This window comes from Sminthopsis crassicaudata, chromosome 1, assembly GCF_048593235.1.
Source record: "Sminthopsis crassicaudata isolate SCR6 chromosome 1, ASM4859323v1, whole genome shotgun sequence".
NCBI classification, from domain to species: domain Eukaryota; kingdom Metazoa; phylum Chordata; class Mammalia; order Dasyuromorphia; family Dasyuridae; genus Sminthopsis; species Sminthopsis crassicaudata.
Window position 1 is genome coordinate 426,278,423 of NC_133617.1, and position 21,389 is coordinate 426,299,811.

The following is a 21,389-nucleotide window of genomic DNA, read 5'->3' on the forward strand; positions in this document are numbered from 1 at the left end:
GTTAAATTTTCTAAACATATTTCCATATTCATCATGCTGTATGAGAAAAATCAGATCAAAAGGAAAAAAAAACACCAGAAAGAAAAAAGTGAACAAACAACAACAAAAGGTGAAAATACTATGTTTTAATCCAAATTCAGTCTCCATAGTTCTTTCTCTGAATACGGATGGCTTTTTACATCACAAGTCTACTGTAATTAACTTGAACCATCTCATTATTGAAAAGAGTCATATCCATCAGAGTTGATCATCACATAATCTTATTGTTGCTATGTACAATGTTCTGTTGGTTCTACACTTCACTTAGTATCAATTCATGTAAGTCTTTCCAGACTTTTCTGAAATTAGCCTGATTGTCACTTCTTATCAAACAATAATATCCCATTACATTCATTTACCATAACTTATTCAGTCACTCCTCTACTGATGGGTATTTATTAAATTTCTAGTGCCTTGTCTCTATAAAAAGTCTGCTACAAACATTTTTGCACATGTAGGTCATTTTCCCTTTTTTATGATCTCTCTGGAATTGACCTGTTAGATCAAAGGATAAGCTCAGTAATAACCCATTGTGCACAGTTCCAAATTACTCTCCAGAATGGTTGGATCAGTTCACAACTCCACAAACAAAGCATTAGTATCCCAGGTTTCCACATCCCCTCCAACATTTAACATCATCTTTTCCTGTCATCTTGGCTAGTCTGAGAGGTGTGAAGTGATACCTCAGAGTTGTCTTAATTTGTATTTCTCTAATCAATAGTAATATAGAGCATGTTTTCATATAATTAGAAATGATGTTAATTTCTTCATCTGAAAATTGTCTGTTTATAAAAAGGAGGATGATTCTAAGATAATATTATCTTTTTAAAATAATATTTTCCAAATATTAGCAAAGATAGTTATCAAAATTCATTTTTATAAGACTTTCTGTTCCAAATTTTTCTCCTCCCTCTCTTACATCACCCCTCCCCTAGATAGCAAACAAGCTGATATAGATTAAATATGTGCAATTTTAAAAAACATTTCTATATTTATCATATTGTGCAAGAAAAATCAATCCAAAAGGGGAAAAACTTATGAAAAAGAAAAACAAAAATGTGAAAATACAATGCTTTGATCCACATTCAGTGTCCATAGTTCTCTCTCTGGATGTGGTTGGCATTTTCCATTTCAAGTTGATTGAAATTGCCTTGAATCACTGCATTGTTGAAAAGAGCCAAGTCTATCCCAGTTGATAATCCCATACTCTTGTTGTTACTGTGTACAATGTTCTCTTGGTCCTGCTTATTCATCATCAATTCATATAAGTCTTTTCAGGCTTTTATGAAATCAGCCTGCTCCTTTTGAGCCTGCTCATTCTTAATGAATAATAATATTCCATTACTTTGATATATTATAACTTGAGAATAATGCATAAATTAAATGCATTGAATGCATTTCCAAATACCAATACCAATATCCAAATTCCAAAATACCAATTATATTGAAGTAAAGATGAATGTAATGAGGATTCCCCTCCAAGCTATCTTTATCTCAACCTCTAGTCCTCAACCAACCTCACCCCACCCTGTGCCCAGCCAATCTATCCATATATTCCATTTTTAGATTAGTTGTATTAAAAGATCTACTTGACGTTGACATACTTAATCAGAAAATAACTTGTAATGCTAGACAAATATATTCCAGAAAAAAGGATCTATTTTTAACTAAAGAAATTCATACTAAAGAATCCATTTTTTAATAATGAAGAATGAATCTTAGTGTGAAATGAGTATCTTAATGAGGTCTAAGAGTATAAAAATTAGCAGAGGGTAAATCAACAGATGGTTTAGAATTCATTTTGTTCCTGCTCTGCACCAACTTGAATGGATGAGCTCTTGGCTAGTCACTGAATAACTAAAGCCAACTTATTAAACATTTAAAATATTGTAAACTGAAGCTTTGTGAAGGAAAAAAAAAGATTCTGAAAAAAATTAGCACCATCAAGAATAGTCAAAAACTGTAAATTCTTTGAGGAAAAACTATATAAATAGCTAGAAGCACTAGATAGCAAAACTGTTAGAGAGGGGAGAATACTGAGAAAATTGGGTCAACAAAAGAACAAATAAAAATAAGATCAAAGAACTGAGAAAAGGACAAAAGTCATTTGCCAAAGAAAGAAGTTATATACTTAACAGTACATAAGACAAAGGATTTATTTATGAATGTGTGCCTGATGCACAAATTTTATGCCTGATGCACTTATAATAGAACAATTAACTAAACATTTTATTTTTCCATGTGAATGCTGAACTTTCATAATTCATTTTGATTCTTGCCATTTTGGGTTGAGAAAAAGAAAAATGGAATAGGAAAGAACTTTTCAAAAAGAAGCCAAAGCCAAGTCCATAATTGTCACATCACTGTGATAGAAGTAAATCATTTTAAAAGGTCAAATTTCTAGGCATAGGAAAATGAGGGAAAATCCTAAACTGCCATCTCCTTGATTCCTGCAACCTTTCCCTCAAAAAGGGAATAATATTATTTGAGGAAAATTCTCAGAGTAGTTATGTTTCAAAATTCAATTCTGCTAAGTAACTTACTAACTTTTTTTTTTAGCAAAAATAGTTTTTTTTTTTCTTTTTAATGTTGTAGTGGACTAAGGCTACCAAGTTTCTAGCATTGAGATGATAGATTTGTCTGACTTCAAGTGAAAAACTAGGTTAAAAATGTGGTGCTTAGAGAGTCTGATTTCTAGTCAGTAAAAGGAAGAACTTGGAACTGATGTGTCTGGATGACATAGATACCAGATGATGGTAGGTCCTAGAATTAGATTTGGTCATTCTAGGAATTCACAATGACCATTCTCTTTGGCAAAAGGTAGATTTTATTTAGGGATATGATAGACACTAAGAATGGTAAACATGAAATAAGAGTTGGGAGAGCATATGAAAGATAAGTTCCTTAGTGGAATTCACAATTATCCAGTAAGAAAAGGAGCACCTCATGAGGTGGGAGCAAGTCCTTAGCTGGCAGGCTAAATCCTGAAAGGGACTTAGCACCTTAAATGAGTTAGTTAGCTATAAGGAGGAGAAGTGAGTTTGGGAAGCATAATGGAGTTAGGGGATATACCACATGACATAGTGGAAGGGGAAGGGAAAAGATACCATGAGAACAGAGTGCTCTGGCAGACTGGCCCAAAGGAAGGCAGCAAGCCATAGAATGTCCCATAAGAAGATTTTATAGGAAAAAATTAAGCTCAGAGACATGACTAGGATTTCCGACAGGGCATGGCAAGGTGAGACTGCTAGAAACCCCTAGAGAGGATGGGTCTCAGGGGTTTGACATAACTTGGTTTCCAACTGGATGACCTCCCCAGTGGGTAGGACCATGGGGTTAAAGTGATTTCTCTACCTGCCTCAGGAATCAATTCTTTAGTTTCTTTCTGTCCAACACACTATTCAGTACTTCAGATAGTTATTAGAGAAACTATTGGACCTCAATTTCTTCATCATAAAGTGAATTTCCATGACAGAAAAATGGATGATCATTTAGTTCCTTCCTAAATCTTATAATTCTATAAATTAAGATTATCCAACAATAGAAAGGGCTGTCTCTGAAAGTAATGGATTCCCTTGATAGGCTTTGAAGCTGTAAAATTATAAAAGGTATACTTGCCTCTCCAGTGTCTCCCTACTCTTAAGATTCTGTCCTGTTAGAAATGAGTCAAAGTTTTCATTATTATTATTGCCTTATTCAAATTTGGAGATATTTTGATGAATAGTGTATAAGCGTAATCTCAGCTCACCCAAAGAAATCTTAAAGGAGGGAAAAAGACCCACATGTGCAAAACTGTTTGTAGCTGCTCTTTTTTTGGTAACAAAGACTTGGGAAAATGAGTAGGTGCTCATCAATTGGGGAATGACTAAATAAGGTGGGGTATGTGAAGATAATGGAATATTATTGTTCTATAAAAATGATAAACAAGCCGCTGTTAGAAAGCCCTGGAAATATTTATACAAACTGATGCTGAGTAAAATAAACAGAACCAGAAATACATTGTATATGATAACAGAAATAATGTGCAATGATGAAATATGACAGACTTGGTTCTTCTCAGTTCATTGATCCAAAGCAGTCTCAATAAATTTTGGACAGAAAGTGCCATCTGCATCCAGAAAAGAAGCTAAAGAGACTGACTGTAAATCAACATTTTCTATATTCACTTTTTTTCTGTTTTTTTTTCTTTTAAATCTCTCCCATGGTTTCCCTTTTGCTCTGATTTTTTTCTCCCAGTATGATTCATAAAGTAATGTGTATTAAAATAAATAAATTTCAAAAACAAAAACAAAAAGTTACCTTAGCTCAGACTTTTTAATTACACTTTTTAGATATTTCCCTTTATAATAATTAACATTAATGTAGTACTTTAGGATTTGAAAAACCCTTTACCTTGATTATTTGAGTTGTACCACAACTTCATGAGACAAATACCACAAGTATTATTGTTCCTATTTTAAAGATAGGGAGATTTAGATTCCAAAAAGTCAAATGACTTGTTCATAAATAAGATAGCTAATAACTATTATAGATAGACTTGAATCCAGGTCTTCCTCCCAAAACTAGAACTTTGTTCACTTAGCTCTTCTGCAGCCTTCTCTATGAAATTTCCTGCACAGTGACTTATACCTTCAGCTAGCCCAGTAATGAACAACTTTGGTGGTTTATGTTAGGGTATAAATTATACAGTTTTTAAGGGCAAATCTCTATAAGGTTGTTGGGGTTTTTTAAGGTTTGTTTCAGTTTTGAGTTGTTTCCCTCCTCTTTCCCCTCCTGTGCAAATTAACTTAACCATTTGAAGCTATCATATTTATGGGGGATTATTTGACATAATATGTGCAAGGATATGTTGGTATAAATCTTTATTCTAAGTCAATTAATTTTTAACAATAGATAGCTATTTCAAAATACCCTAAAAGAATGTTTTTCTCTCTAACTCCAACTCACTTTTATCTTTGGACTTACTGATTCTTTACAGACCAGGAAGGAAAAAAAAAGAATCTGTCCATAAGCAGAAATGGCTATATGCATAGGAATAAAGTCTCTTTGAGATATATAGTCACATATTTAGCAAAACTGGCACATATAGAAAACCATAGGATTGTCAAGTATTAGGATAGTAAGTCAGAATTCTAGTTGATTTGCCTGTATCATATTGGAGAGAGATGGGATAAATGAATTTTAAAGGGAAAAAGAAAAAAAAATATTTCCTTAGTGTTCATAATAGTTTACTGCTTAAAAAGTGAAAGAAAGTAGAGTTGAGAAAGATCTAGTATTAAACATTCTAGTGGAATTTCTTTGTTAAGAAGGTTGTTCATTTGGAGCATACATTATTAGTGATAGCAATAAAACAAAGCTAGGATAAGGAGAAACAAAGGAGGAGAAAGAAAGACAAAGGAAGAGAGAAGCATTGGGCAAAATAATGATCTATGTAAAAGTAACAGTTTGCTGCAATCATGAAGGTGTCACTGTGAGACTTATTCAGTTTTCTTTAGAAATCAGAGGGCATTACAATTTGCTGTTGGATGGATGAAGTGGGTATAAGTAGAGAGAAAACTGGTTTTTGACCTTAATATGAATTTCTTTGTTGCTTGAACCTTGAAACAGCATGACTTCTGAAAGCAAGCACTGAATTACTAGATCTGATAAGTTGTGGATGACCCAAGGGGAAGCTTCATGCCCACATTTTTCTTAGGAGCCCATATTATAGTTCCTCTTATACATCATAATAGATTTCTGTTTGGTTCTTTAGCAATTAAATCCTCTCTCTTCTCTCTCTCTCTCTCTCTCTCTCTCTCTCTCTCTCTCTCTCTCTCTCTCTCTCTCTCTCTCTCTATATATATATATATATATATATATATATATATATATACACATATATTCAATTTATCAGAAGTGCTACATTATAAGGCAGCTTGGGGTGGTACAATATTTAGAAACACTGTGCATGGAGTCAGGAAGATCTTAGTTCAAATCCAGGCTTAGTTGCTTACTAGCTTTGTGAGCCTGAGCAAGTCACCTATCTGCCTCAGTTTCTTCCTCTGCACAATGAACGGAAGAAGGAAATGGCAAACCACTCCAGTGTTTTTGCTAAGAAAATCACAAATGGTATCCCAAAGAGTTGGATACCATTGAAACAACTCATTAACACCACCAAATAGCAAATAGTGCTGTACTGAGGTTCTAGAACACTATTAACTATAGCATGTAAAGAAAATGCAATAGATTAATAATAAAAATATGTAAAATCATATTAACACTCAGAACTTCAGGTTGATGTGATATAGTGAAATGAATGTTGGGTTTGGTGTCAAAACATCTGGTTCAAATTCTGACTGTTCTTCTTACTAATTATATTATCTAGGGAAATCACTTTACCAATCTTTACCAAGTTTCCTCATTTGTAAAGAAAGGAAGTTTGAAATACATAATGTCTTAAGATCACATCAAAGCTTCAGGTTGATAACATTGCCATTTTAAAAAATTGATTTAATGCCTTTTATCCTTTGATCTGAAAACTAAGGAGTGCTAGGGACCTGATTGACCTATGTCAAGGAACACAGGGAAGAGACAAGGATGACTCTGTAATTTCTTGACCTTAAACCTTACCATAAATCTATTCTATTATATTCAATGTATTGTCTGAGCATTTGTTTTGCACAAAATACTGTATTAGATACTTGGCTTGAGGAGGATAATATAAATATATAATGTGCGATTATTCTCAAGAATATTACACAAAAGATGTGTTTTGTAGAGACCCATAGTATTTGTACCTGAAACATTTAAGGAATAAAACAAGGCAGAATATTCTTTAATTTTTGGGAAAGGGAAAAATATAAGAGGATCAATAAATACCTCTTAAATGCAAAGCTCACTAATTCATTGATTTCAATATAAGCAAGAGAGTTGTTCACTTAACAAAATTAATTTGAGAGAAACCCAAATCACAAAAGAATATTTTTTAAAGACAAGGCTAAGTAAGGTGCTTACAATTAGGTATTTGTATTAGATCTTTGCGGATTTGAAGTGAAATGTCTCCTGCTATATGAAAAAAAATCCACATATTTTTCTGTCCAAAAGGTTTCCCCTCAACCCCACCCCCCATTCTGTACAACTATTCATAGAAACCAAAAAGGGAAGCTAGTAAGTATGTGAAAGATGTCTCAACAAAACACCTACTGCAAGTGTGTTCTCCTTTACTGTAAAAGGATACCATTTAATGTCCTTTATGAAAAAGAATTCAGAATAACAAGGTGGGATAGTAACTTCTTTATTTCATTATGTTTTTTTAGTTTTCAGGTTGAATCAAATGAGCAAAACATTTTTGGTCTTTTAACAATTTCAATTTGTGAAAATATATTCGAATATGATTGTACTAGTACTATTACAGTGAGATCTCAATGTGTTAAAATGAATTCCTTTAAATGGTAGTAGTATTCAAATTTGAACTTCATATTTCTATTCAGCTAGAACAAACAACTATATTTTACATAATTACAGCTTTGTATAGTGAGAATTTGAATACATGCCACTACTTCAGGGCATTATATACACAAATTTGGACCTCACCAAAATTGTATTACTTTATTCACAATAATTAGCCTACAATCTAAAATTCTCAGAGGTTCTTATATATATAACTAAAGACATGAATATGATTCTTACAAATGAATAGTTATTATGACCTGTTTAAATATGTATTGAGGAATCAGAAGCCATGAAATTACCATTTCTTTTCTTAAAAAGCATATCCATACTGTATACAGCCATTCCATTTTATGTGTTTTGCATTATTTTTCCTTCTTATGAATTTGGAATTCACATAAAATCACAACTAAGATTCAGGAAAATTTTTTGTGTCTTGGAATTTGGTGTGATCACATTTATCTGCTATGTATGTATAGATATATGTAGGTTGAGCTATCTATTAGTAGAAGCAAACTTGTAAATGAATTGCTCTGGGATTTTGTCTGACTTAAGCGTTTTTATTTATTTCAGTTTTTGCATTGAAAACATTACATTTCTGTTTCCTTATAGAGTAGTGTATCAAGAGCCTGTGTATGGCAATAAATTACTGCAGGTATGAAGTCCCAACTGATGGAAAAACTCATCACTTTGACTGTGGATTTGCTGTGAAATCCTACTAACAAGCAAACTATGGGGTGGGGGCCTTTTTTCATACAGGCAAAGGAGGAAGGATCTAGGCAACTACATTTTCCATTTTTGATTTTTATTAATTATAGAACCTAAATGAATATCTAAAAATTTACATTTATCTTCTAATACTTAGACCATAGATATAATGACTCAAACCATAGACCAGACACTACAATCACTTCACCTGGCTTCACAACTGATACTAATCAACATGGGGTAGATAATCTATTAGTAGCCTACACACCAATGAGAATGGATCATTAAAAGAGAAGATCATATCAATTGTTTTTAGCCTAGAAGGGTTTAGCTTAAAGCCATGTTTGCCATATTTGCGCAGTGCTAAAACCAGGGTTAACTTGGTAATCTCACTGAGGCAACTCAACAATCCAAAAGACAAATTTGGTTGTTATGCTTAATTGGGTATTTGCCAGTTATCTGAATTCAACCCAAATAGTTAAGCCAATTACCTAAACTGAGCCTCAGTGTCAGGATAACTTTCTTTTACTTTAATTCAGTAAAGCCAAACACTATCTGTATCATTCTAATCTGGGGCCTATCCATTGCTCCAATTTTCCCTACATTTTTTATCATATTGAAAAAATTTCCTGAGTTGGTGAATTTATTAGTCTTACCAAGGCAAATGAGGCAGTGAAACTATTAGTGTTTGAGAATGCAAAGTTTTTGGCCATTGTCATCTTGAAATTCAGTGAAACCAGAAAAAAATTGGGAGTAAAGAAAGTGAAAGTAGAAATTTCTAATGGTCTGTGTAATAACAACTCAAATTAGTTTCCTTGTGCCCTACTGACCACTTTCACTAAAAATTGATGATAGCTCAGGTTAAAAATTCTTAAATAAATAAATTCATCCTTCACTATAGGAATTTCTAAAGTTCTAGGGAAAATACTAATTTAAAAAACTTGGACCAAGGCATGCAGAAACATGTCATATTTTTAAATGGTTATATGGTTTCAGCAACTGTACCTTTCTTCTCCTTCCCTTTCTGCATCTCTTGCCTATCTAGCTTAAGAAAACCCAGAATGTGAAAACCTCAAATTATTAAACAGATATTTTAGCAGAGCTATATTTCACTTCATAAAAATATTCACTTAAGAGTACTTTTAAATAGTAAGATCTCCCCAGCACATTTAGAATATAACTTGATTTATAGCTATTTGAGCCATACAAAGGAGCACATTATCGCTAAGGCCCCTAATGTACAAAAATGAAGCCCAACTGAATTTTTAATACAGAATGTTTCCAGTGAACCCATTGTAGTTTTTAGGACATGATGGCCACCTATAGAATGGACTTAGATTTTCTTTGTCTTATCCCAAATAACCCAGATAAAAATGTAATTGGGAAAGATTTGACAAAACAAATAAAATTATAATACATCATTGAAATGTTAACTTGTGATTTTCTAAGTCAATATATGACCATAGGAAGCCAAGTTTTTTTTTGAGTTTGATACAACTTTAGAGTATTATGGAATTAACTTTCCAAATAGGTTCCTACTGTTCTTCCTATAGCAATTAGGTACTCCAAAGAGAAATGGAGGAATTTGACTCAATATTTGTAAAAGAGCTAAATTGAGATGTACATAGAACTTTGTATTTCCTCTAACAGCATCTGAGAAATAAATATAAGCAACAATGCAAAATTAAACTCTGCATTCTACGTCCTATTGTTTTCCTGTATTGGAATAATAGCAAAAAGCAAAATCAAACAAAAATAAATAAATAAAAACCCTCTCCACAATTGTCAAAGGATATCATTTATTTTAAGTAACATATTCTATGTGAAAACAGTCTGACCACTGAGTAGTTAGGAGCTCTCCTTGCTAGGCAATTCTATGGAACTTGAAAGAGCTCTAGTTATGCTCAGTGAGCTACAAAATATGAGGCAATAAAACTGATTAGAGTCACCTGTTAGAGAAGCAAATTAAAGTAATTTGTAATTTTTTTGATCATTTTACAGTAAGTGCACATGTACACTGAGTTAATGCACAAATATGTCATGCTCTTAATAGGAATTTCATAGAAAAAATTGAAAGAAAAATTTTTCTCAAAATGCAGGCATCAAGGTTTCTAGCCACTTAATGTTTCCCTTCTCCCCTTTATTATGTTTCAATTATCAGATATATTGTGGAGACCAAAATGTACTTCTGCTATATTAGATATAGTCTCTTTAGGATTTTTATAAATTGTTACCTTGACTCATGAATGAGAGATTCTTTGAATAGACTTGTAAGAAACAAAAGCTTCAGTGTGTTGTTCCATAATATGGAGAGCCAGAAATGTTTCCTTCTAGTCTGATCATATCCATTAAATAAAAGTAGATGGAGTCCATTAAAAATTTCCAAAGGGCTACATTCATTGGACAAAAGGACCACAAATATAATGGCACAGATGCTGTATATAGTCTGAATAAGCCAACAGAGACCATGTGAACTATTTTCAGGCATTTTCAATATACTAGTTTCTACCACTCCCATTTTTGTCACTGTAATTGACTCATATCTCTACCAACTTAGAAAGAAAACATACATAATAAATATTATTGGAGAGATGTGGGACCATAAAAATACTTACTGAATACTCACTGAATCACGATTTCTGAGACATGAGGATGCTGGTGGAAGAATTTTACCAAAAAAATTTATTTTAAAAGTTCACATCCTCAAATATATCTCATTTTTAATGCCTCTCAGGAACCAACCAGATGATTCTTGTCCTAACCTGATTTTCAAAACATTTGTTTATGAACTTAGTCGTCCTTGATTGTATAATATAAAAGCTGAGAAACAACATAAGGTAGACAGCTTAAAGACTCTAAATTTCTGCATCCTTGTCTTGTAACATGAGATTTGGTTAAAAAAATGTGGCTTTTTACTAGTGTGAGAAGTAATTTGGTTTTATATTTGGATCATATCTAGAATAAACTAATCACTTAATTTTATTCCATTTACTAATCCCTGATTGTAAAGCAAATTGTTTTAGTCACACAATGGTCTCTTGGACCTTTTCTTTTAATCTTTCTTTTCTTTTCTTTTCTTTTATTTCTTTTCACTGAAGATATCTTTATTTATCCCAAAGTACCAATAGTACCCTGTCAAAAATAATTTAAAGAGACAATTTTAGAGATGTTAAAAATAACTTGAAAAGATAATTTCTGAGAAAAAAAGGAATTCTTTGAAGATTGTTAATAAATAATATGCTAAATACTTGGCAGACAAAAAATATAAATTGATCCAAATAAAAACCTGGGGTGAGAGAAAGAAGGGAAAGTTGCTTGAAAAAAAGAAACCATTTATCATAAAATTTGAAGATTGTCTTGGTTCATGTCTGAGAGACTTCAAAGATGGTGTCAGTATAGAGCAATCACTATTACACTCTCATTTAGAATTTGGTTGCCAACCAAGTTGAATTAACATACCCTGAAGAAATGGTAGGATTTTACTGAGAACAGTTTCCATCTTCCTGCCCCCTTCATCTCTTACTTCTTTAAGCTGCCCCCAACTTGGTACAGTAAGAAGAGCCAGAAGAAGTTCCCATTAAACACCTGCTAATTTAACTTAGTATCAGAATCATTCTGAACTAAGTGTCATGATATGGGCAATGGCTAATTGGTAGAGAGAAATATGTCCTCTCAGCAGTGAGTTGAATTTGTTAGGTATGGGACACAGCCCGAATTTCCAGAGAATATGGGATGATGAATTATTATTGGAATCTGAGTGGTCTTTGTTATCAGTGGAGACTAGATCCCATTTGTTAATTGTACTAAGATCATTTGGAAATGGTTGATGTATCACCATGGTCTATTGAGCAAGGAGCTCTGCTGTTTTCACAGTTTGATAAATCAATGCATCATTGCACACAGTTCCTTTCAAACACGTACATTCACTTGTCCTTTTTGCTTAATTGAACAGCTGCAATTACTGTTACATACAAGTGAATGTTAATTATTTTCACATTCCTTCACAATAATGATTTTATTTACAAATTAGAAGACTTTATCACTTTTCCAATGTAAAACAAATACACTGGCTGAATCATAGTGATATGTTATGGTGTATATCATTGGCTGAAAATATTAATTTCAAAAAAAATCTTTCCCTACTAAATGTTGAGAAATGTTGACTAAACATTATTAGTATTCACATGTAAAGATAATTAATATTTTTACAAAATGCATACAAAAAGAAAGTTCAGTAGAAAATTTGTTTACAAAGAATATTCAGTTAGATTTAAAGCTTAAACCTTGACATGCAGATGGGGTTGATACTAAACTTTTTAACTGTCCAGTGTGATTATTACTTATACCTTTCTTTGTATTTAGTTTAAATTAACCATGTAGTTTGAGTGATAGTTTTTATGTACTAGTCCTTCGAGCATTGCTTCAGTGTCTGTCAGCTAATAATGCTTTTGATGGTTCCATATTCCTGAAGTCAAACTTGTTGTTTTTTTAGGGTGGTTATGCTGCCTACCGGTATGCCCAACCAGCCACCGCCACTGCGGCTGCCTACAGTGACAGGTAAGTCCTCTGTTATTATTTATAAGGACTTGTACATTTATGAAGTTGATGGGAAAAACATTATGCCTTGATTTTGGCAAAACTGCATGAGTAATAGAGAAAACACAGAAAGTTCAGTTGTATGGATACTGGTTATTATAGAGCTATAAAAGAGAAGTATGAATGCTTTAGCCAGATAAATCCTAGGTCTCTGTCATAACTCATGAGACAGAGATGATCTGTGCCCCTTAACATACTCTCCAGATCTCTCCATACACAAACACACAAGGACATATCACAGAAACATACACACATTACCTTAGAACCCATCACCTACATTATTTTATGGATTCATGGACTCAGAATTGGAAAGTACCTTCAAGATCATTTTATCTGAGCTTCGTATTTTCCAGATGAGGAAACTTAGGCCTGGAATAGTTGTGTCTTGTCAAAGATCACATAATAAGACTTGATAGTCATAGTTACTCAACTAACTCTGAGGCAGAAAGTGGAAGGCAGTGATTTAGGGAGTGATCTACTTTCCACTCCTTCCCCTTTTGCATCAGGACAAAGATTTCCTTCACTATATATTTTAAATTTGGAGTCATACAAGAGGACTTAGCTCTCAATTTGGAGCAGGGGAAGGGAATGATGTGAAGTGTTAAGAGAGAGCAAATGTAACATTAAAAAAAATGAACTGATTTTTGTCATACCCAGACATTGGTTAGTACAAGAACTGGTCAGAATTTACCTAAAGTTAGACTGCCTTAGAAGTAGTGTTAAAATACAGCAAGAGTGTGTGGGTATGGATGTGAGTGTGAGTGAAAGAGAAAGAGGCAGATGGGGAAAAGAGGGAGGAGAGGTGGAGGAGAGGGACAAAAAGGGAGGGAAAGAGGGAGTGGGTAGAGAGAGACAGAGTGGGATAGGAGAGAAGAAGAGGAAGAAAAGGAGGGAGGTGGACAAAAGGGAGGAGGAAAGGGAGAGAGAAAGAGAGAGAAAGAGAGAGAGAGAGAGAGAGAGAGAGAGAGAGAGAGAGAGAGAGAGAGAGAGAGAGAGAGAGAGAGAGAGAGAGAGAGAGAGAGAGAGAGAGAGAAGGGGTGAGGGAGGGAGTGGGGAAGATAGATTTAGATTTAGGAGTTAATTTAAGGTCAGCAGAGCAGTGCCAAAAGTAGGAAGTCAGTAATAATTTTTGTATCCATTGCCATAACAACAGGTCCCCTGGAAAACTGTATTTCAATTAAATGCAATTCGTCGGTGCCATTTTCTGAGAACACATTGTGAATGTTAAAAATGCTCTGCATGCTTAGTTGCCATAAAAAGTGCTTCTTCTGGTAATGACTTTTTTTTAATTAAACAATGTTTCATGAATAAATAAAAAAATTGCATGTGTGGCTGAGGCATGCTGTATCTATCAGACAGGTAAGCAGTTACTTTATATGACTCTTGAACCAGTAACAGCAGCAGCAGGCACTGCTCTATATGCCTGGCCTGTTGTCTCTCAGTTCCTCCATAAGGTTAACAGTGGCGTGCTTAATCAGTAGTTTTCATTCCATTTTCACAAAGGTCTGTTGTTAGCATGTTGCAGCTACAGTATTCTTGTGTGATCTTATAAAGCCAGATAAATTCCTAATCTTTAAAAGCTATATTTTAGCAATTATAAAAGTAAACTTTTTTAAAAGGCCATTTAGGGAGCTACAGTTCAGATCTCACTCTCTCTTGGAACAAAGAGCATTATTGGTTTGGACTTTTTTTCCTTCTTTCCCCTCCCTACCCCTCAAGAAGTTTTCAAGGTTATAGGAGAAGTCTAAAGAAAACAGATTGCTGTCTGGATGTAGTTCTAAATGAATAAAACCAAAAAAACAATCATTTATCAAAGATAAAGTACCAAAATTCATATTATATATATATGTGTATATATATATATATATATATATATATATATATATATATATATATATATATATATATATATATATATATACACATATATATATATTTCTCTCTTCAGTATTTTTTGATGCTGGATGAGAAGACAGACAGGGTTACCAAGGCTTATAAAGATGATGGTGAAACAGATGACCTCAAGATAGTTACATAAATGAAAAGATTCAGTGAGATTATAGTCTGCACATAGAAAATTCACATGTTATCAATCATTAGTAATGTACTAAAACCCTAGATAACTTATGACAGTATGTCTAGTATGCTAAATTTGCAAATACTCACATTGTGTGTAATTACAATGACAATAATTTCAGTCTTCTGTATAATTATGAGTCTTCACTGTATTTCTGTGAGTTTTTATCCATGTACTCAGAATAAGTGTATACTTGATCTTATCTACCCACCCAGTTGAATAAGGTTTAACTATAAATCTATAATTTAATGCTTTCTTCTATGACAGCTTCTTAAATATTTTAAAATAAATAATGTAATGTTTTTCTTTTATGGAATTATTTGACAATTTGGATGACTCAAAATGCATTTACCTCCTAACAAATTAAAGTTTTCATTGAAGTTTTATACAGGACAGGTATTTGTGAATTTATGTATAAAGGAGTTTCTTATTTGGTTTAGATATTTTTATTGCCCACACATATCACTGGGCAATGGCCCTCAATTTTAGATTGGTAAAACTTGAATATGTAATTCCTACTTTAGTGCAACAGTTCTAGTCCCGAAAACTACTGGAATATTCTCTTATCTGTGTAACAGTCCTTTTTTGATGGTCAAATAATGGGTAGGTCTTGCACATTTGGTCTAATTGATTGCTTTTGATATTGAGTATAAATCCCGATTTAACTTATTTTTTAACACAATACTTACAGCACCTGTAAATATAACATCAAGGCAAATGCAATGTATGGTACCCTAAGTTGCCATGAAAATATCATTTTAAAAATACTATTTATGGTGTGGTTTGTAAAGTGTATATATGTATGACGAATTGCAAGGGTACATTTTGTGACAGACAATCCTTAGGAAGGGAATAAGGAAAGGGAGGTGTATTTGTGTATTTGGGCAAGATATATATATATATTGGGGGGGAAATGTGAGACTAAGAAAATAATACATGAATTTAGATTCAGCACATAGAGTTATTCAGCAACATCTATTCTAGAATTTTCTCTTGTTACTTGTACAAGATATTTTAAAAGTCTTTTAAAACTTAAAGCTGCACTAAAATTTTTGGGGCACCCTGTGTATTGGTACCTTTGTCCAGCAAGACATAAGGACATCAGTAATGACAAGTAACTAAGAGAAGGAGTCTCAAGTGGGGTGGGAGAGAAAATTCTAAAGAAACAAAAAATTCTTTTAACATTAGAGGAATGAAGAAGGCTTTGATAACATCTAATGGTTAGTGGTAGAATAAAGACAGACACCTGCCATCATGTGAACTATTAACAAATTAACTCTGGCATTTACTCTGTAATCATACATCACTTCAGTGACTTCTTGAGAGGGAGAGATCAGTGCTGAAGATTATCGTTTCCCACTGTGGCAAAATTTTACCTTTTATCAGCACAAAGTTCTCATCAAATTAAAGATTCTGGGCCTTTGAAGAAATTGAATTACAATTTTCTTGGAACTATTCGAAAGGCTCTTGAGACAAGCACCTCATGGATTCTCTGCAATAGTCTTTAGTTAAAAGATCACATGATGTTGACTTTGGGCATTCTTAATGGCTCTGACAATTTGCAAGAATGAAAATGTCCTATTTGGGCTGAGATTAATGTATAACAGACAACCAGTTGGCATAATAAAATTTTCGGGTTTGTGGAAGAACTTAAGGGGTCTATACAAACATCTTTTCCTTGGAATATAATAAGTATTTGATAAGTATCCAATATCACCCAAGCAAACAGTACCTTCTTATGTATTTCACATGTGATTTAAGGAAAACTGGCAAAGTTATCAAATTAGATTTTTGTGAGACAGCCAATCAGAGCATGGCGAAGGGATGTGTTGTATTCATTTGTCATTGCATGTTCACTTGATGTTGCTAGAATGTTTGTAATGCTGTAGTGGGTTTGACAGGTCCATCACATTAGCTCAATGAATGGCTTGCTTGAATTAAGCCCAAAGGCAGGCTTATTTTTTTTTTTAATTGATTGGCTATTGGTTCTGTGTTTTATGACTTGATTGTTGTTGTGTATTTGAGCAAAGAAAAAAGTTTCCTGCATAATGAATTTTGCTAGCAATATCTGGGTAAATGTATATGATGTGTACATGTTTTCCAAACATACATTTTCTTACCTGAAAGGCAAATAGACTTTACACTAGCCCTGTAGGAGTTCACAATAATATTCATAATGAAATATACCAATAAATATGGACATATCACACTTGAAGCATGATTATGTATATATACGTAATATATACATATACACACATGGCCACCTCACTAAAAATGTAGATTATGCTAGTTTTCTCCAAGAATTGATGATAAATCTGTTCCATTAATAGTTGGAGAATCATTGAGCTAGTTGGGACCTTAAAAGTAAACATATGCTTATTCTTCCTTTGCTTAAAATATATGCTACATATGTTTTGAAACCTTATAGGGACATAATCCATTACTGCATACCAAACAACTTTTAACATACTACTTTGGAGAATTATATCACTTACTAATCTTCCTTACAACTAATCCCATATGAAATATAGATCAGGCGAATTTTTTATGTAGGTTCTCTGGCAGCATACAGATATGCTTCTAAAGGTGTATAAGTATGTATATATAAAATCAGCTAGACTATATATATATATAGTCTAGCTAATCATCTCTTATAAGAAAAGGTACAACTCAAAAATGATTACTTTTTTCCTTAGAGCTATTATGTCTGAATAATATGACTGAACTAACTTTTAGTTGGCAAGGTCCAAGACTCCTTTAGCAGTTCTTTAGTAACTGAACTTAATTGAAACAAGTCTTGGAAGCAGAGGAGAATATCCTGGCAAATCCATTTGCCTATCAAATAGATTTTTTTTTTGAAGGGAAAAATATTCTTTGAGAGGTAGCTGGAGATCTAGACAATCAGCATTTCTGCTAAGGATGAGTCCTAATCTTTGGATCACTAAGAGACATGACCTAAAGCAAATAGGCCCTTTGCTTTCTCATTACCTGTGGATGAAAATATATGCTGGGGAAATGAACATCCCAAAATAAGTTACAAATTCTATTTTTGTTTCCTTAAGCCAAGATTTTAACTGATAAAAATAGATTAGACTTAAGTTTATTTCCATTAATGTTAACTGCTCTTTTATATAATCTAGTCTTATATTTCTTTTAGACAGTAATAAATAATAGAGAAATGCTGTTGTTAAAATTGGCAGCCTGATAATTTCATTTGAAATGATATCACATTTCATTTGGGGTCCTTATAAAATGATATATACTAAAAATTTAGGGGTTGACAGCATATAAAGCATAATAGCATCTTCAATGGAAAAGTTAATTTACCATTTAAGATTTTTGTGGAAAGATTAATTTTTTCAAATTGTTGCACTTTAAACATTTAATGGCTAGACTTTTTATGCCATGTAGCAAAGTAGAGAATATTCAAGCTGTGAAATTAAGTTAATGAGAATGGGCCAATCAGTTTAGACAAAGAAGTAAAACTCCATTATTATTAGGGGCTTCTCTTATTTGAATCAAACCCCTAACTATTTGGCCTATAATGAAAAGTTAAATCACACTACTTTAGTCCAAAAGGAGGTTTATTTTGACTAAGTAACAGAAGGAAGGAAATGGACTATTTTTCAACTCTTTATAAATGACCTGTACTGAGAGGAGTTGGGATTTAAATGGAGTTCATCCAGAGTCTGCTTTATAAAGCAGGAGTACATTAAAACTTCAGAAACAGCAGAAGAAGTCAATTGGACTACATAGCGACATGTCAGAATTTCATTTGAAAGACAATTGAGTTGCTTGGTTTCAAAGAATTCAATGAATTCAAGCATTAATAAAAACATAAAGTTACAGAAGTTTATGAGAGGGAATACTGTCTTAATTTCTAGCTTATGACATATATTAGCCAGGCAAAGATTACTCTTCTGTTTCCATTTTGTTGATAGTTTTTGCTCTCTTAAATGATATTCATTCAACATCCAGGAAAATGCAAGTCAAAAGGCCATGTCAACTTGCAATAACACCGTAGCATAAAATTTCAAGCCACTGTTCCAGTTTGAACACATAGGCGAATGGATTATCATGTCCAAAAGCATCAATGAAAATCATACAAACTAGTTTAATAGTTATTTACATAGCTGGTCTCCTTTATTCCCCTTTTGGAAAGAGAAAGTAAAGCAAATTATTACAGAGAATGTCAGTAGACACATTCAACAATGTCCTTTAGTGCAACTAAAGAAGTTTCGTATTCATTATTAATCCCACTTGAGGAAAATAAAGTTATTTTTACCATTTTGTAATCTATAAGACTGAGACCAGAAGGACTTTTTTTGTTATTTTTGAAAAATAGAGGATTTTATCTTCTGTATTGCAGATGTAGATTTAAGATGGATACATTTCAGTTTAGATATCCTTGCTCCTAGAACAATGAATATAATGTAGGATATGAGTAATTAAAGTAAAATTTTAAGGCACTGAAGGCCTTGCTTGCCTATTTTCTAATCCAGATATACTTTTTGCTAAAAATTCAACTGTACAAGAAAAAGCTGACTTTTCAATTTGGGGACAGGACACCAGGGCATTCATACAAATTTACACAGACCAGGTTAAATTGTTGAGATACTTGTCTGAAAATATTATCTATAATTGGTTCTATGTAAACTGTGATAGATGTTACTAAATAGTTGAATGTAAATCAAATCATAGCTTAGGGAAAGTCATTATTTAAATTAATCCCACAGAAAATCCTTTTGTAAAGTGAATAATATTTTTGAGCATGAATAATCTTGCAATTCATCTTTTTTCTTAAATGTAAATTTTCATGCTTTATTTTTTCAGGGGGTTAGAGATGTTTTGTCCTTCCTCTCTATGTATTTTTCCTACCAAGTAAGAAATGAATACCTAGATTATAGATTTTCCTTGCTTAACCATGCATCCCCTTTTGTTTTTCAACTTGAAATTCAGAATTACTTAAAGGAGGAAATGAGAATTACTCAATGGAATCTATTTTCTGAATAAAATTCTATAAGATTCTAAATGATTCAGAGAGAAAAAAAGGATAAAAAGTATAATCAAGTAACATACTGAAAATAGTTTATATTCACTTAAAATACTTCATATATGACTTGGTGATATTTAGCCTGTGTGATCACCAATGAATTTGCCTCCTGAGTTTCTTCCATAAATATTTCTTTTAAAAAGAAAAAGAATGAAAAAGTGCTAGAGATCATGCCCAATTACATATTTGCCCCATAATCTAAAATGGTTTCTTAACAAACAGTATGCTCTATTGATTGAATATGTAATTAAGGAGGGCTTTAAAAAATTCAGTAGTCAAATGACTGAGACAACATGGAACTTGGGAGATATTAGAAGAGATTCTAACCCAATAGACCAAATCTGTCACAGTCAATTGGATTAATATTTTGCCAGCGACAGGACAAGTCATAATATATTTTTTAATCATGTCAGAGCCTAATGTTGTGACATTTTGACAGGTATTTGATTTGATAGACCATAAATAAACAAATAAAGCATATATCTAAGTATTCTGAGACAGAATTCTTCAAGTATGAAGATTTTAAAAGTAGGTAATGATTGACAATCCTATGTAGCAGGCAGGTTTAAGAAGGCACACTGGCTAGAGTTCTGTGGAATGAGACCAGTAAAATGTGGCTATTTTAGATGAGTTAGTTATAGCTGAAGTAAAGAACATAGAGAAAAGTAATTCAATAAAATTCAAGGGAAGAAGCGAACAACAGAATGGTAGCTCAGAAACCATTGTGAGAATATAATATAAAAAAGACATACATAGTTTCTAGAGAGTTCTAAATGGTTTGTTTTTTGTCAAAAAATAAAGAAATAAAGCATATGTAACATTACTAAGTTGAATTATTTCTATTTTTAGGCAGAATATAACTTTTTTAATAAGTTTTTTTTCTTTAAATAAAAGTTTGTGTTTTATCTATAAGTTCTTACTCTGTAGATATTTATGGAAACTTAATTTATTTTCCTCAATTAAATGACTAGGCACACACATTACATTGTTTAAAATTTGTTTTGGATATGCCCTCTACTGATACATATCACAATCCTGTCATGCCTTAGACAACATTAATGACTGGCTATTAAAAAATAATAATAACAATGATAATAATAAATAAAATAAAATTATCCCATTGTAGCGGACCTTTTGGAGTAAATATTTTTTTTCACTTTAGCTAGACTATTCCTCAGATAACAAATATCTAAGACTAACACTAGATACCTACATAAAAAAGGCTTTCCATTTGGGCCTGCTAGAATGTGTACTCACAAACACATACAAATGAATAGAGCCACTGAAATCAAACTTCCTTAAGTTTTCTTGGAAAATGTACACACATATACTGGCAATTTATTATTATTTTTGTTTTTGCTAATTTTTGTTTGTTGGCCTCTGAAAAATTTTCTCAATAATTACATAGCACATGCATGTGGACACTGTGGAGCCGAAGTGAGTTATCTTTCATAGCATTTTCCATGACTTGGATCATATTGACTGATT

The 21,389-nt window shown here is 32.6% G+C and overlaps 1 protein-coding gene across 34 annotated transcripts in view; it reads left to right on the forward strand.

The window, feature by feature from the left end:
* RBFOX1 (RNA binding fox-1 homolog 1) overlaps positions 1-21,389 on the forward strand; it is a 2,692,248-nt gene that overhangs the window by 2,643,609 nt on the left and 27,250 nt on the right. For 22 of the 34 annotated variants that reach the window (XM_074280462.1, XM_074280466.1, XM_074280460.1 and 19 more), the window contains 2 exons: positions 8,080-8,122; positions 12,668-12,732. In XM_074280462.1, the coding sequence (XP_074136563.1) occupies positions 8,080-8,122; positions 12,668-12,732 (108 nt within the window). The remainder of the gene's footprint in view (positions 1-8,079; positions 8,123-12,667; positions 12,733-21,389) is intronic. The other 12 variants (XM_074280471.1, XM_074280467.1, XM_074280481.1 and 9 more) reach the window with 1 other exon arrangement.